The 14,692-nt window shown below is 47.2% G+C and overlaps 1 protein-coding gene across 2 annotated transcripts in view; it reads left to right on the top strand.

Annotated features, from left to right (window-relative positions):
- MYO18B (myosin XVIIIB) overlaps positions 1–14,692 on the top strand; it is a 242,799-nt gene that overhangs the window by 114,902 nt on the left and 113,205 nt on the right. For both annotated transcript variants that reach the window (XM_074321365.1, XM_074321364.1), the window contains 6 exons: positions 175–294; positions 590–698; positions 4,302–4,426; positions 8,869–9,023; positions 12,785–12,908; positions 13,726–13,926. In XM_074321365.1, coding sequence (XP_074177466.1) covers positions 175–294; positions 590–698; positions 4,302–4,426; positions 8,869–9,023; positions 12,785–12,908; positions 13,726–13,926 — 834 coding nt within the window. The remainder of the gene's footprint in view (positions 1–174; positions 295–589; positions 699–4,301; positions 4,427–8,868; positions 9,024–12,784; positions 12,909–13,725; positions 13,927–14,692) is intronic.

Below are 14,692 nucleotides of genomic sequence, written 5' to 3'. Positions count from 1 at the left end.
CGACGATCAATACAATTCTGACGGCCGCGCTCTTAACCAGGTCATTACATTAAAGGGGCGCCTTGCCATGAGAGCCAGTGATTTGTTCAAAGGTGATCCCTTGGAGTATGTGTGTAGGGGGAGAAGGGTTGGTGGCCCCAACAAGTGACACTGCTTTAACCCTCCCCACCCCAGTTTGCTGATTTGACCACAGAGCTCGCTGATGAACGCTTCAAAGGAGACGTGGCCTGCCAGGTGCTGGAAAGTGAGCGGGCAGAGCGGCTGCGGGCCTTCCGGGAGGTCCAGGAGCTGACGGTGAGTGGTCCGGGGTGGTGGGGGGTAGATGACCAGGCTGTTTGGGAGAGGTTGGGCCTGCTCCCGCCCTCACATCTGGGATGGGTAAGTCTAAGCAAGAGGCCTTGGCGTACCCACTCCCACGCTCAAGGTCCTGGAGGACATTTGGGTCTTGCCAAAGACGTGCCCTTGGCCTTAGAGGTGCCCCGGATGAGGACTGTCTGTGTTGGGAGACACTGGAGACACTGTGTGGGTGAGATGGCCAGCCCAGGCTTCTGTGTAGCTGCAGTTCGAAACCTCGAGGCTTTTCTTCCAGAGCAAGTATGAGCAAGTCCAGAAGAAACTGGGAGAAGTAGAGAAGCAGTTGGAAGAAGCCCAGCAGAAAGTTCACTTGAATGACTTGGAAAGGAGTCACGCTGGAGGAGGTGAGCAGATTGGAACCCTTGGGATGACATGCTGGTGGCCAAAGCTGGCCTTTTGTTTCATTCATTCATCCATGCATCCATTCATGCATCCGTTCATGCATTCATGCATGCGTGCTTTCATTCATGCATCCATTCATGCATCCATTTATGCATGCATTCATGCATGCATTCATGCATGCATTCATGCATCCATTCATGCATCCATTCATGCATCCATTCATGCATCCATTCATTCATTCATGCATCCATTCATGCATCCATTCATGCATTCATTCATCCATTCATGCATCCATTCATGCATCTATTCATGCATCCATGCATGCATTCATCCATGCATCCGTTCATGCATCCGTTCATGCATTCATCCATTCATACGAAGCACTTACCTTGCAGCAGACACTGCCTTAGGGGTTGAGGCTTGGTCAGAGCACACAAGCACACACCTAGCCCTCTTGGAGCTTAGAGTCTAGAGGAGTCTAAAGGGCAAATGATTAAACAGGTAATTCAACCACCTCGCAAATAACAAGTAATCACTGTGACAGGTGCTGTTTAGTAAGAATGCAAAGAATGGTCAAAACAATAGGGACTCTATGGGGAAGGCACCTTTATAGTTACAGGAATAGTTTTAATATAAATGTTGTGGAAGGCAGTTTAGTGGTTCCATGTGGAATCTACACAATTGTACCTGTGGATTCAAATCTAGATTCTGGCTCTTAGCAGATGAGTGGTTTGGGGCATAGGAATTGTGCCTGGGTCTCTCCATCTTTCAAATGGACGTCATCATAGATGAGCAACAGAAAGCGTTTGGCTGTGTATGTGGCACAGAGTGCTGGGTAGCTGTTAGTTACTTCATCCTTACTACCACTGCTAAGAGTGGGGTCGTTATCCATGCTCATAACCCGAGGAGCAGAGACTACGACTGTTCCCATTTAAAAGCAGCGTCAGGCACGCAGCAGTTATTGAATAACTGGGGAGAAGGTGAGAGCTGCCCAAGGACAGGTGTGCTCAGCAGAGCCTGGGCTTTCTGGTGGTACCCATCTTATCCAGTTGCCTGGAGACTCACATACCATGGTTGGATGGGCATGATGACATCTTTGTCCACGCCTGTCCCCAGTCTAAATGAGTCAGGTGAAAGGATGCCCAGTGTGTCTGTCAGCTTTTCTAAAATGTTGACATCATGCCTTCGGTGACCCCAGAGAATGTCTGCCCTAGAAATACGAGGCACACTCAGAGGAACGGAGGTCTGGAGGTGGTGGAAAGAGCCAAGGCACATTTGCTTTCTACTCCGTTCTTGTTCTCCTCTCCTCCTGGCTATCCCCATGGCAAGCATTTCCCTGGCAGGTTAACACGGAGGAGTCAGAAATTCTCTGATCGGGAGACCCCACAAGGTAGGGTCCACCCAGGGGTGTGGGAAAGGTATTTGCATAGAACTAGCAGTAGGGACAGGGCTGTTTTCCCCAGAGGAGCTTGGGCTCCAGTTTCATCCTGACTGTGATTTATGTTCACGTGATACTCCCGAGTTTGTTTTCCTGTAGAAAGTTGTGGGAATTGAAGGAAAGGGGAGATGTGCACAGCTGTTGAGCACATTCGCCACCAGTTCTGGGTACTGATTTCCAGGAAGCCAACCCACAACTATGTTGTGTTTTGTTATGAAAGTAATACATACTCATCAGAGAAATTTTCTAAAATAGAAGAAAGTTGGAAGAAGCAATAAAACACTTAAATCACACCACTGCAAGGCCACCCAAACCTCTCCCATGGATTGAGCTGGAGCACAAATTATTAAAAGTGTCCGTGGTTTTGCTCTATGCATGGTTAAGTGTTTAAAGAGAACCTTTTTATGTTGTGTATCCTGTACTGAGCTGGACCCTCTGGGGGCTCCAGAAGAACTTTAGTTGGTCCCTACTCCAGACACTTGCCATATAAATGGGGAGGTCCAATAAACCCAGGAAAAACGTGATGGGCTGAGCTGTACATACTGATTAAGAATGGCACCCGTGGGGAGGGAGGTTGGCGGTGGAGATCAGCCTTGAAGAATGGAGAGGTTTCCTCATCTGCTCATGTTACCCATTCGTACCACTTAACTCTGTAGCACATCACAGCACACAGGGAGTATCGTTCCACTACACAAATGCTTTCTGCTTCCTCTTCCTTTTGCGGCTATACTGTTTGCTACTTGAGATTTTGTTTGTTTCTCCCCAGTGAGGAGACAGGATTCATTTCCCACCGTGATATTATTTCCCTTGGTGGAAACTTGAATGAATTCTCACTCCTTACAATTATGTCATTCTTCTGTTTGGGTTAGTTATGTGGGAATCCCTACTGGGGTCATCTCCTGCAAGACCCCAATCCTACCACCCATCCATCCATCCACCCATCCATCCATCCACTCATCTGTCTGTCCATCTGCCCTACCATTCATTTATCTATCAGTTTATCAGTTCTCACGTCCACCCATCTACCTATCTAATGATAGTAATGGAACATTTATGATATGTTAGGCATTGTGGTAAGTCTTGGGGAGACAATGTGAACAAAAAATATGTTTGCTGCCCGGTGAGTTTGAGTCCTCTTCTGGATTTTCATAAGCTTCCCTTCTGAGAGCCCCAGTCACGCTTGGCATTAGCTGTCTTTTTACATGTTTATCTCCCCCACTAGATTTTCCTGGAGATAGAATGTTTTCTTATTAATTATCCTTTGTGCCTGTTATGCAGTAGTGTGCTCAATAAGTGTGGATGGATGGAAGGTAGATGGAAGAGTGTATGATGGATGGATGATGGATGGATGGATGGATAGATGGATGGATGTGGGGTGGATGGATGGATGGATAGATAGATGGATGCATGGAAAGATGTGTTCTTTGTATGGTCTCTATTTTAAGCTGTTCACTTATGGAATGTTTTTCATCAGTCTAGTAGTATATGAGATATTATACAAATGGTCAAAAAAAAAAAAGAAATCATAATCTGGTCTAGCCTATTCCGTTCAGCCAGTTTTCATCAACCAGCAAATACTTTTTTTTCAGATCTTTACCAAATCAAGGGATTGTTCTGTTATCTGATGGAGACATCTTGTGACCTATGTCTCTTGTCACTAAGCATTCAGTAGACACTTTATTACTTGTTGATTTATTTGTTAATTCAGCCAACAGTCACTGATTAATATTCTGTCACCCAATGTGGTTGGCCAGTAGGATGATTTCAATTGGTGAATTTGTATCAACATGGGGAAACTTCCGTGTGTAGGGAACTCTTCTAGAGGGTATTGAGGATCCACAAATGACTAAAACATCTCTGCCCTCAAGGATTTTCTTTTTAAAAGAAGGGTATGTGTACACTTGTGGAGAAGTTGAACAGTATAAAACAACTGAGCTTAGACTAGTGAGCAGTCAATCACTTTAGACAACAGGAGGTGGTCAGGACAGGCTACCTGAAGAAAGTTTTATTTTTAATTATTAAGTTTGGACTTGAAGCAGGATTTCCTAACCTGAAGTCCAAGGTCAAGCCTCAGGAACTCTGTGAATATTGTGACACTGTGTAAGTGGAGGGGAACCCCCCTCATTCACCCAGCCTTCGTCCTGGTCTCTCTAACTTTGGTGAACAGCAGATGAGTGGCAGATGCGCTTCGACTGTGCTCAGATGGAGAATGAGTTTCTCAGAAAGCGGCTACAGCAAGTTGAGGAGAGGCTGGACTCAGAGCTGACGTCCAGGAAAGAGCTGGAGCAGCAGGTAAGAGGTGGTAGAGAATCTGCATCACAAAAGCGTCAGAGATTGGGCAGGTACACGTTCTCACCTCCCCTATTCAAGGCGCTGACTGAACCTGGGGAGGGAGAAAAGGGGCACCCACCATTTCACGTTTTCCATCTCCCTGTTATTACAAAGGCTGGCCACTGTGGGATATGAAAAATATTTCCTCTACCTGCAAGGGTTCTACTCTGGGGAAGAGTACTCAGCGGTATAAAGAACATGAACATAAACTCAGGCTGAGTTCCGGTGCCATTTCTGCTTTGACCTTGCAGAAATCACCTTACATTTTGGGCCTCAGATTTCTCATCTATAAAACGATTATAATATGCTCTTAAAGTAGTCAAATTTTATCCATTCCATTGCCTCTATTCTAACCTGCCACACCTCCCTTTCTCATCTGGACCAGAGCACACCTGGTCTCCTTGCCTCCAGCCTCTCCTCTCAACCACTGGCCACACTGCAGCCAAAGGATCCTTTAGAGTCTCTGTCAGAATCTTGTGTTATCGCAAGTTATGTTGACTCTCATGGTGGCTCATTTCCTTGTGTGTTTTGTGAATTTTGATTGTGAGCTCAACTTCCACTTGTTCCTCTATTCCTACCACAGCAGGCTCAGGGGGTCTGCATTGTGGAACGGCCCTTTTTTCCCTCCTGACTCTCATGGTAAATGTTTCGGTGTGTTTAGCTATTTATTTTTTATTTTTTATTGTGAGTCGATCTTTTTTGTTTTTTAACCTTATTGATTTTAATGGGAGTCTTTATAGGTTTGTGGATGTGTGTGTTCCTCTAGAAGAAGCACTTTTGCACTTTGTTCTGCAACAGCCCCTGAGAGTTTGCTAAATTCTCAGTTTCACAATTTTGCAACATATGCAAAGTGTCAATTCAAGCTCTAAGCCCATATGAGGCACGGACCTGGGATTTTGATTTCTGGTGGAGATAGATGTTTTCTACCCACCCAGAGCCAGAGTGCCAGCAAGCTTTCTTACCACCCTCCAGGCCAGTGGGCGGAACTTTTATTGTCCCTTCTCACTGAGGTGCAGCTCTTTGAGGGTTCTGCCTTAATGCAAGGGTCTTCATTCCATTTCCCCACTTTGCCCCAAGGCGTTGGCTCCTGTCTCTGAGCAGGCATTCAAATACAGCTTCTATCCTTAGGGATGTTTCTGGATCTGTCAATGGATCCTCTTCTTCCTTACCCTGGTTGCCATAATGTCAGCATCTACCATTATTGCTCTGGTATTGTGTCCTCTGCATTTGCGATATTCTGACATTTCCCTTTCTTTCTTGAAAGTGCGGCTTGACATTACAAATATAATGTCATCTGATCTAGTGTTTCTAGAGGAATGGGATGATGGTTTAGCCAACTATCTCTAGTCTACACTCTAATCAGTGGTAGGCTGGTAAACCAGCGCTCTGAAAACAGACAGATAGACAGTCCCCTACCCCATGCATAGCATTTGCCAATTGCCAATTTCCATGGTGAAGAGAGTCCCAACCATGAGCAGTGTGAAGTTAGGATTGTATTGTCCCTGAATGTAGGATTGGGAGCAGATGTGCAGAATCAGCTCTCGTCGTCAGTAGAAGCCAGCTCCAGCACACCACTGAGTGCAGACACACTCGGTTGTCTCAAGTTCACAGCAAAATTGAGCAGAGGGTACAGAGATTTCTCATATGCCCCCTGCCCCTACTATCAGCATCCCTCACCGGAGGAGTACCTTTGTGACAATGGAGGAACCCACACGGACACGTCATTATCTCCCAAAGTCCATAGTTTACGTCAGGGTTCTCTCTTGGGGTTGTGCATTCTATGGATTTGGGCAACTGTAAAATGACAGGTACCCACCATTATAGTTTCATACAGAACAGTTTCACTAGCCCAGATGTCCCCTGTGTTCCCCCATTCATTCCTCCCCCTTAACCCCTGGCCACCACTGACCTTTTTCCTGTCTCCACAGTGTTGCCTTTTCCAGAATATCTCATTGTTGGAATCATATAGTCGGTAGCCTTTTCAGATTGGATTCTTTCACTTAGTCATAGGCATTTAAGTTTCCTTCACGGCTGGATAGCTCATTTCTTTTTAGCGTTGAATAATATTCCATTGTCTGGAGGGACCGCAATTTATTTACTCCTTCACCTGCTGAAGGCCGTCTTGGTGGTGTCCATATTTTGGCAATTAGGAATAAAGCTGCAATACGCATCTGTACGCAGGTTTTTATGTGGACAGAAGTTTTGTGCCCCTTGGGGTAAATACCAAGGAGTACAGTTGCTGGATTGTATGGTAAGAGTAGGTTTGGTTTTGTAGTAAGAAACCCCCAACCTGTCATCCAAAGTGTCTGTACCATTTTCATTCCCACCAGCAGTGAATGAGAATGAGAGTTCCTGTGGCTCCACATCCTCACCAGCATTTGGTGGTGTCGGTGTTCCGGATTCTAGCCCTTCGTAGGTGTGTAATGGTATCTCCCTGTGGTTTTACTTTACATTACTCTGATGACATATCACGTGAAGCATCTTTTCACAGGCTTATTTGCCATCTGTCTTCTTTGTTGAGATGTCTGTTCAGGTCTTTGCCTCAATGTTGAATGAAGTTGGGTTTCTCATTGTTGAGTTTTAAGAGTTCTTTGTATATTTTGGATAACAGTCTTTTATCACACATGTCTTTTGCAAGTATTTTCTCTCAATCTGTGTCTTGTCTTTTCAGTCTCTTGATAGTGTCTTTTGCAGAGCAGAAATTTTTAATTTTAATGAAATCCAGCTTATCACTTCTTTCATGGATCTTGCCTTTGGTCTCATATCCAAAAAGTCATTTCCAAACCCAAGGTCATCTAGGTATTCTCCTATGTTGTCTTCTAGAATTTTTATAGTTTTGCATTTTATATTTTACATTTTGTGATCCATTTTTAGTTTAGATTTATGAAGGGTGTAAGGTCTGTGTCTAGATTCACTTTTTTTCGCATTTGGATATCTAGTTGTTCCAGCACCATATGTTGAAAGACTGTCTTTTCCCCATTGTATTGCCTTTGTTCCTTTGTCAAAGATCCAGTTGACTATGTTTAGTGGGTCTATTTCTGGGCTCTCTATTCTGTTACATTGCACTGTTTTCTTTTCCCTCCTTCCAAAATGTGCCTTATTCTTTCTCACCTTGGGAACTTTGCATATGCTGTTTCCTTTCCCTAGAACATTCTTTCTCTCCCCTACCCAGATATCTCCAGCTATCCTTAGGATCTCAGCTTAAATGTCATTCCCTCCAGAAAGTTTTCCCTGAGACAGATTTGGATGAGTGCCCCTGAAATGTTTCTCCCAATATAAGCTTCATCACGCTGTATTATAATTATCTGCTTCCTTCCTGGTCTCCCCCCTGGAGGAAAGCACCGTGAGAGTAGAGGTCATATTGGTGTGTGCTACTATTCCACACATCTCCTCACGATGAGAGAAAAATACCATGAGCTCACCTTGCAGAGGTGGACCAGGGTGAAATCACATGGAATTTTACCCACAATGGAAACAAGCCTCATCTTCTTCCATGGTGGTGATGGTTTTATTGATTGTGCCCAATTTGGACATGATACTGTGGTCCTCCATGAGACACCAGGCACTGTAGATACACAGGACGACGACTGTAGGAAAACAGCCCACTTCTTTAGTAACAAATTACAAAGTCGGGTCAGTGTCCCCCAGGAAAGGGAGCAGTCATGCTACATTAAAAAGTAATAACACTGCAACCTTTTCTGAGTAGCCGAATATAAGAAAACATCTCATTCGCCTTCAAATACTGAATTTAGAATTACAGGCTTCATTAACTCAGCATTTTGCTTATTTAAAGCAGTGCCTTAATGAGGCCATTTCTTCAAAGCGAGTGTTCTGAGATGTCCTCTCTCCCACATCTAAACTAGGCCATTTGGGAGGGTGTTTCCTGGAGGAAGATGCAAGAGCCTTTGCTTTCTGTGTGTTTACAGCCGGATCTGTGCACTCCTGTGTACGTCAGCCGTCTGAAGTGCCACTTACAGCTGTAACCTTTAGAGTCTGTCTCTGGAGCCCGTCTCCATGTGCCACGCTAGCTGCTTCCTGGCTAACCCTCACATAGCTCCCCATATTATGCCAGCTGATGGGGACATTTATTCTATAGTCCTCAAGGGGCAGGGCACAGAAGGAATCGGCAGGAGTGTTGACATTTGGATTACTGAAAACAATGAAAAGCCATCCCAAGAGATGAATGGGATTATCCCCCCATTCTACCCGTCGGCAAACTGAGGCTCAGAGAAGTAGCTTCCTCAAGGTAACACAGCTAAAAAGTAGTCAAGACAGGGTGTCTCTGCCTCCAGTGTCTGTTCTCTTCCCATTATGCTCACCTGGGAAATGGCAGCTGCTTGAAATAAGAAAAAGCCCGTCTCAGTGCCAGCAGAGTGGGGTGAGTCATTCTGTTACTCCCACAGCTCGGGGAGCTGCAGAATGCTTACGAGGGGACCAAGAAGATGGCTCACCAACTAAAGAGGAAGTGCCACCATCTGACCTGCGACCTGGAGGATACCCGCTTCCTGCTGGAGAACCAGCAAAGCCGAAACCACGAGCTTGAGAAGAAGCAAAAGAAGTGAGTCATGTCCCGTATCACCACCTGGGTGCCAGGATGGGCTGCATGGGCCGTGGGGTCTTCTGGGGTTTCCGGCTTCTCCTCCTAAACCGCCTCACTTCTGCCAGGGCTCCTCATCCATGGGTCTTAACTTCCTTGCTGTGCCCTAATTCTCTGCCCTCCCCTCCCCCACATGCCTTACGGCTGTAAGGTTCTCCCAAGCATCCAGCAAAAGATGATTCTTTTCTGTTACCCAGTCTCAGCTCTGTTACCAACTGACCATGTGACCTTGGGGAACTTCCTTGGCCTCTCTGGGCCTCAACATCCCCATTGATCAAGTAGGGAGTTTGTTACGGTGACTAGGAAAGCCAGTGCTGATGTCAAACCACCCTGGTCCAAGTCCCAGCTGGGCCTCTTTCTAAGCCGTGTGACCTTGGACAAGTCATCCCCCACTTCTCAGCCTCAGAGTGTTATCCTTAGGTGGGGGGTGAGAATGTTCCCTTGTGGTGAGGATTAAATGATACAGTTGTATATCCAGCTGGACTAAATTCTGGTCCCTGGCTATCCATCGTGTGAAATATGGGAAAAGAAAATGAGGAGTCACTTCCATTGTCACTTAGGGTTTAGACTCTTGGATCACGTGAACAATTCGGGCAGGGACTGGACGTCGTGCATGAACAAGATGGTGGTCTTGAAGCTGCAGACTGTCTCCCATGCTTGCATTCCCATCGGGATGCTGTCACAGCTAGCCGGTGGTGGAGGCTAGACTGGAACCCAGGTCCATTCTCACAGGTTTTCTGATGCAAAACCTCAGCACCTGTGATGCTTCAATCCCTGGACACCGTGGCTGTGTCTGAAGCTCTTCAGCTCACTTTGGAGAGGGGAAAGGTGTGCAGGGGTCCTATTTGGAGCTAGACAAGTTCCTAATGGAAGCTTCACAGGCAGCAAATAGATCAAACATAGCCTCATTTCGAAGGTCCCAGATAAAAATACAGAAAAAAGTGTGCCAGGATGTGGTTTTGCTGAGGGTGCCTCTTTTCCAAGAGGTGGCAAGCTGAATTATATTTCCATGGGAGTGGCATAGATTTTTAACTTGATCTGCATTTCATGTTGTTTCTCCTCTTTATCTTTGAGCTTTCCTGAGCTGGCTTCTTCACCTGAAAGAAAGATCTTTGGAGGTTGTTAGCCTGTGCCCCGAACCCAAATAAGAGAGGTTTATTCTCATCTTATGGATATCTATCTGACTGTTTCCTTTGCAACCTTCTCATGGGTGCTCTGGCTAAACCTTCTCATGGGTTGCCCTTGCAGTGGGGAGAATAGCTTAGTCCACCCTGGTTATTTCCTGTGTGACCTTGTCAAATGACACCACGTCTCTAGGCCAAAGGAGTCCTTGGACGTATGCGGGCCTCCTAGAACTGAACAATGGTTTCATCAGGTCCCATCTGTAAATCAAGAGGGATTTACAGACGGAGTCATCCCCCAGTTTTCTGCCAGCGATGATGATTTTGGTCATCTGTGGGTTCCACTCCTGTTCTGAAAAGCCTTATAGAGGGGTTCAGCTCTCTGGTGGGTAGGGGACCTACTGCTGGAGTTTACTCAGCCAGAAAATACCATGTCTCTGGTCTTTCCTTCACCTTCTCGGGCAGAATCCCTCATTTGAAGTACTTAACAACCTCCCCACTGGAAAAATCCCCATTGCTTCATGCTTACATTTCCTCCTCTCAAGACTTACACCTGTCCTGTGACGCCCTCTGCTCTGCTACCATTTCTTGGCAAAAGTTCATTTTGTTAGTTTTGTTTCGATGCTAATTGCACACAGCACTCATTATCTTTCTAGGTGGATTCGCAGTTTAGCAGGGAGCCTGTGAAGGCAGCAGAAGTCTCAGTCTGATGGTGGAAATTGAGGCAGAATGACCACCGTGAGGGAGAGATCTAAGCTAACAATACGTCCTTCTCACCTCTCTCTAAAATTCATCAGATTGTACATAGTTACTTCCTTAGCTTGCTGGGCCCAGAATGGAGGGATGGCTCCACACTGGTAGAGTTCCCTGTCTTGACCTTTGGCTTCCAAGTTCAGAGTGGTCCAGAATGGTTCCATTTGGGGTTGGCTTCTAGTTGCCATGGTTACCTCATGGGTCACAAAGCTCAGTTCCCAGGGCTGATAGAACTCCCAGCCTGCTTCTTTGGGGTAAGGTCTATGCTGGCCTCACTGACTCCCACACTCACCAGAGGCTGGATCCAAGCCCCACTTCTGGGGGGAGGGGTGAAGGGCATGTGCAAATCTGCCTGGCCTCAGTGGGTCGGTCAGTATGTTCCAGAAGTTAGGGTCTGTAAGAGCCATTCTTTGGCATTAGGCGGCCTGTTAAGTCAAGGACTCCTTTGAAACATCAGTTACTGTCCGGCTCCCCCTGTTTTCCCCCACCTGTCCCAGGGCATGGGCAGGTAGGTGGGGGACTAGCTAAGATAGTAGAGAACCTTGGCTCAATCCTACTTCCACCATTTTGGAAATTTGGGCTGAATCACTATACGTCTCTTCTGTAAAATGGATACAATAGCATGTTGCTTGCTGAATTGTTACAAGTACTACGGTGGACCCCAGCCCAGAGCTCTTTGGGACTGCTAGATCACTGTTGTCATTGCAATGTTTCCATTCAGAGGCCGCCAATCACGCCTCTTGAATGATATCACCAACAGCCAATCAGAAAGCTCCTGGGCCGTTGCCACAGTAGGGGTTCCCTCATGTGACCCATGACTGGCTTTCTCAGGAGTCTGAGGCTTACAATGACGATCTAGTGTTAAAGACATTAGATAATTTTGTAACACGTGAGACCTCTTCACCAAGGCCTAAGCGCCATGCCCAGTTTGGCCATCTGGTCACACCCAGTTCCTTGGAGCAGGGGGCCTTTCTATGTGGTCTGAGGGCAAGTGACCAAAGTCGCAGCTCACTGAGACTTGGCAGAGCCACCTCTATTGGTTTCCTCATCTGTGATAGGGATCAAAGGCTGCGACAACTCCACGGAATGATGTAAAGTGCAAGAAGTGCTTCTCACCCCGTGTTCACCATCCTGGAGGGGCAGGTGGGCCCCCAATGAGCCATTTCCTAATTCCCTGGACGGTCCTAAATAGGACTATATAGGCTTTGTGTGATCTGCTGGGGAAACACATGAAGGCAAGACTGACTGTGTAAATGTCCAGCATTGTATCAACAATTACTGTGCTCTGATATGGGTTGTGAGTGTAGAAGACCAACAACATCACATAAAATATGAAACGTAGCCTATTCCCTTGTTTGTGTGGACGTGCACATTCATCCATTTGTGATTATCAGATGCCAAACTTGGGCCTTGTAGCGTTAAAGGTTCTTGGCATATATTGGCACACCAGATAGATGAGCTTTTTCTCTATATATGTTTTTAATTCTTACTCTCTATCTTTACATAGTTTTGTCTACTCTTATTTTTATCACATTTTAAATATGTATTCAGTATGTTTGCAGAAACTCTATATAAACCTTAAAAGTTGCTCTTTGGTATTCCAGATTCCTACCCCACATCCACAACCTGACATAAAAGCATCAAGCAACGCCTTCCATCTCTCTCTCTCTCTCTCTCTCTCTCCCTCCCTCCCTCCCTCCCTCCCTCCCTCCCTCCCTCCCTCCATCCCTCCTTCCCTCCCTCCCCCTCTCTCCCGTTCTCAGCAAGCTTACTACCTCTGCCAGCCCCTGTCCTCCCCTGCCCCAGGTACCCCACCTCCGTGCCCTGACATGTGTTTTGCTTGGACAGGTTTGACATGCAGCTGGCCCAGGCCCTGGGTGAGTCCGTGTTTGAGAAGGGCCTCCGCGAGAAAGTGACCCAGGAAAACACCAGTGTCCAGTGGGAACTGGGCCGGCTGCAGCAACAGCTGAAAGTAAGGGATGGAGGGCACGGAGCCTCTCAGCTCTTGGTTTCTGGGTCTCAGGAAAACCCACCGTGCACCTGCTGTACATGCTGACAGGGAGGGAATGCTGGGTGGGTGTGCCGGTCTGCCAGCCAGCTGGAGTCGTGGACCCCAGCATGCCTTCATAAAACAAACAGCAGATGGCAGCTGGATGATCAGACCTCCCTCGCTTGATGTATGGAAATCGTTCTGGTCCCCTGCACGAATGCCAAGGTGCCCACCTGGGGGCTGTGAGAGGCATGGTATAGAGTTAGCTGTAGCCCAATCCAGGGGCAGTGCCCTGTCCCATGCAGGTTCCAGTGCAGAGGGGTTTTATTGAAATAGGACACAGGCTGCTCCTCCCCCTGCTGTGGCTCCCTATTACCCCTGGGAGAATTTCTAAACCTCTTAGCCTGGCGTGCAGCTCCTTTATGAGCTAGCCCAAAGCTCTTTGCTCCTGGAGGTGACGTTCTCACCTGGAGGAGTCATTTCTGGACACTGTCCTCCCTGCTCCATCTCAATCCCAGCCTCAGCAGGTGTACAGCTTACACATGGGGCAAGCACTCCATTTATGTGCGTTGAGGTCTATCTCTAGGGTCAGTGGCATCACCCTCCCACCCCTGCCTGTCTGTGCTGTTCCAGAGAGCAGCCCCTGGTGTCCCACAGGGGACACTGTGAGGGTCTGGAGCTGACATAGAGCTGGCCTGCACTGCAAAGTGGAAAGCACCAAGCCAGTAGGTCGCGGAGGTGACCCTGGAGGGGGGTTGTGTCATGTGACTCCAGAGCTCTGCCCTCTTTGTCTCTGTAGCAAAAGGAGCAGGAAACCTCACAGCTGCAGCAGGAGGTGGAGATGCTACAGGCCCAGAAGCGGGAGCTGCTGGAGGCGCCCTCTCTGGGGGAAAATTGTGTCCCTGGCTTGAAGGAGAAGCTCTGGAAGCTGGAATCCAGTGCCCTGGAGCAACAGAAAATCCAGAACCAGCAGGAAAACACCATCAAGCAGCTGGAGCAGGTAGAAGAGCCTTGTCTGGGGGCAATGCCCTGACCCATGCTGGCACCAATGCAGAGGCATGTTATTAAAATGTGAGATGGGTACTCTCTCAGCTGCTCCTCATCCTGCTGTGGCTCCCTATTACCCCCAAGAACCTCTGAATCCCTGGGTCTGACATTCGGGTCCTTCATGTTCTAGCCCAATCCTACCGTCCTGCAAGCTTCAGTGTCACCTCTTCCGAGAAGCTTGCCCTGATAACCTTCTTGAAAATAGCCCAACCTCCAGGCCACATTCACTTTCCATCTCCTTAGCTGGTTTGTTCTTCTTCACAGTACCTGCCATCCCATTCGCTAGTATTTAACACAAATTTTGCTCAATGCTTCTCTCCCCCATCAGGATATAAGTTTCAGGAAGGCAGGGTTTTTATGGTTGATCTTTCTTATAGGGCCTCCCTAGAACCTAGAATGAGGCCAGGTACCTAATTGCTGCTCAATTAATAACCGCTGACCCAATGTCTGACATTTATTGAGCACTGTCGTGTACCAGACTCAGCTCCAACCTCTCCCTGTGTATCACCTCATGACTCTCCACAAGAATCTAGGTGGTGAGATATTATTAGTATTATCTCCACTTTACAGATGTGGAAGCTGAGGCCCAGAGGTGTAGAGAAAGTGGCAGGGACGGGATTTTGAGCCTGGGCCATGTGACTCCACGGTGCCTGGCAACCTACTATGTACACAGCATTGCGTATACTCTCAAGGAAAATTGGCGTGCTGGTCTTTGGGAA

The sequence above is a fragment of the Rhinolophus sinicus genome, linkage group LG16, assembly GCF_036562045.2.
Source record: "Rhinolophus sinicus isolate RSC01 linkage group LG16, ASM3656204v1, whole genome shotgun sequence".
In the NCBI taxonomy this organism is placed as follows: domain Eukaryota; kingdom Metazoa; phylum Chordata; class Mammalia; order Chiroptera; family Rhinolophidae; genus Rhinolophus; species Rhinolophus sinicus.
This window is presented reverse-complemented; position numbering and strand designations above follow the sequence as displayed.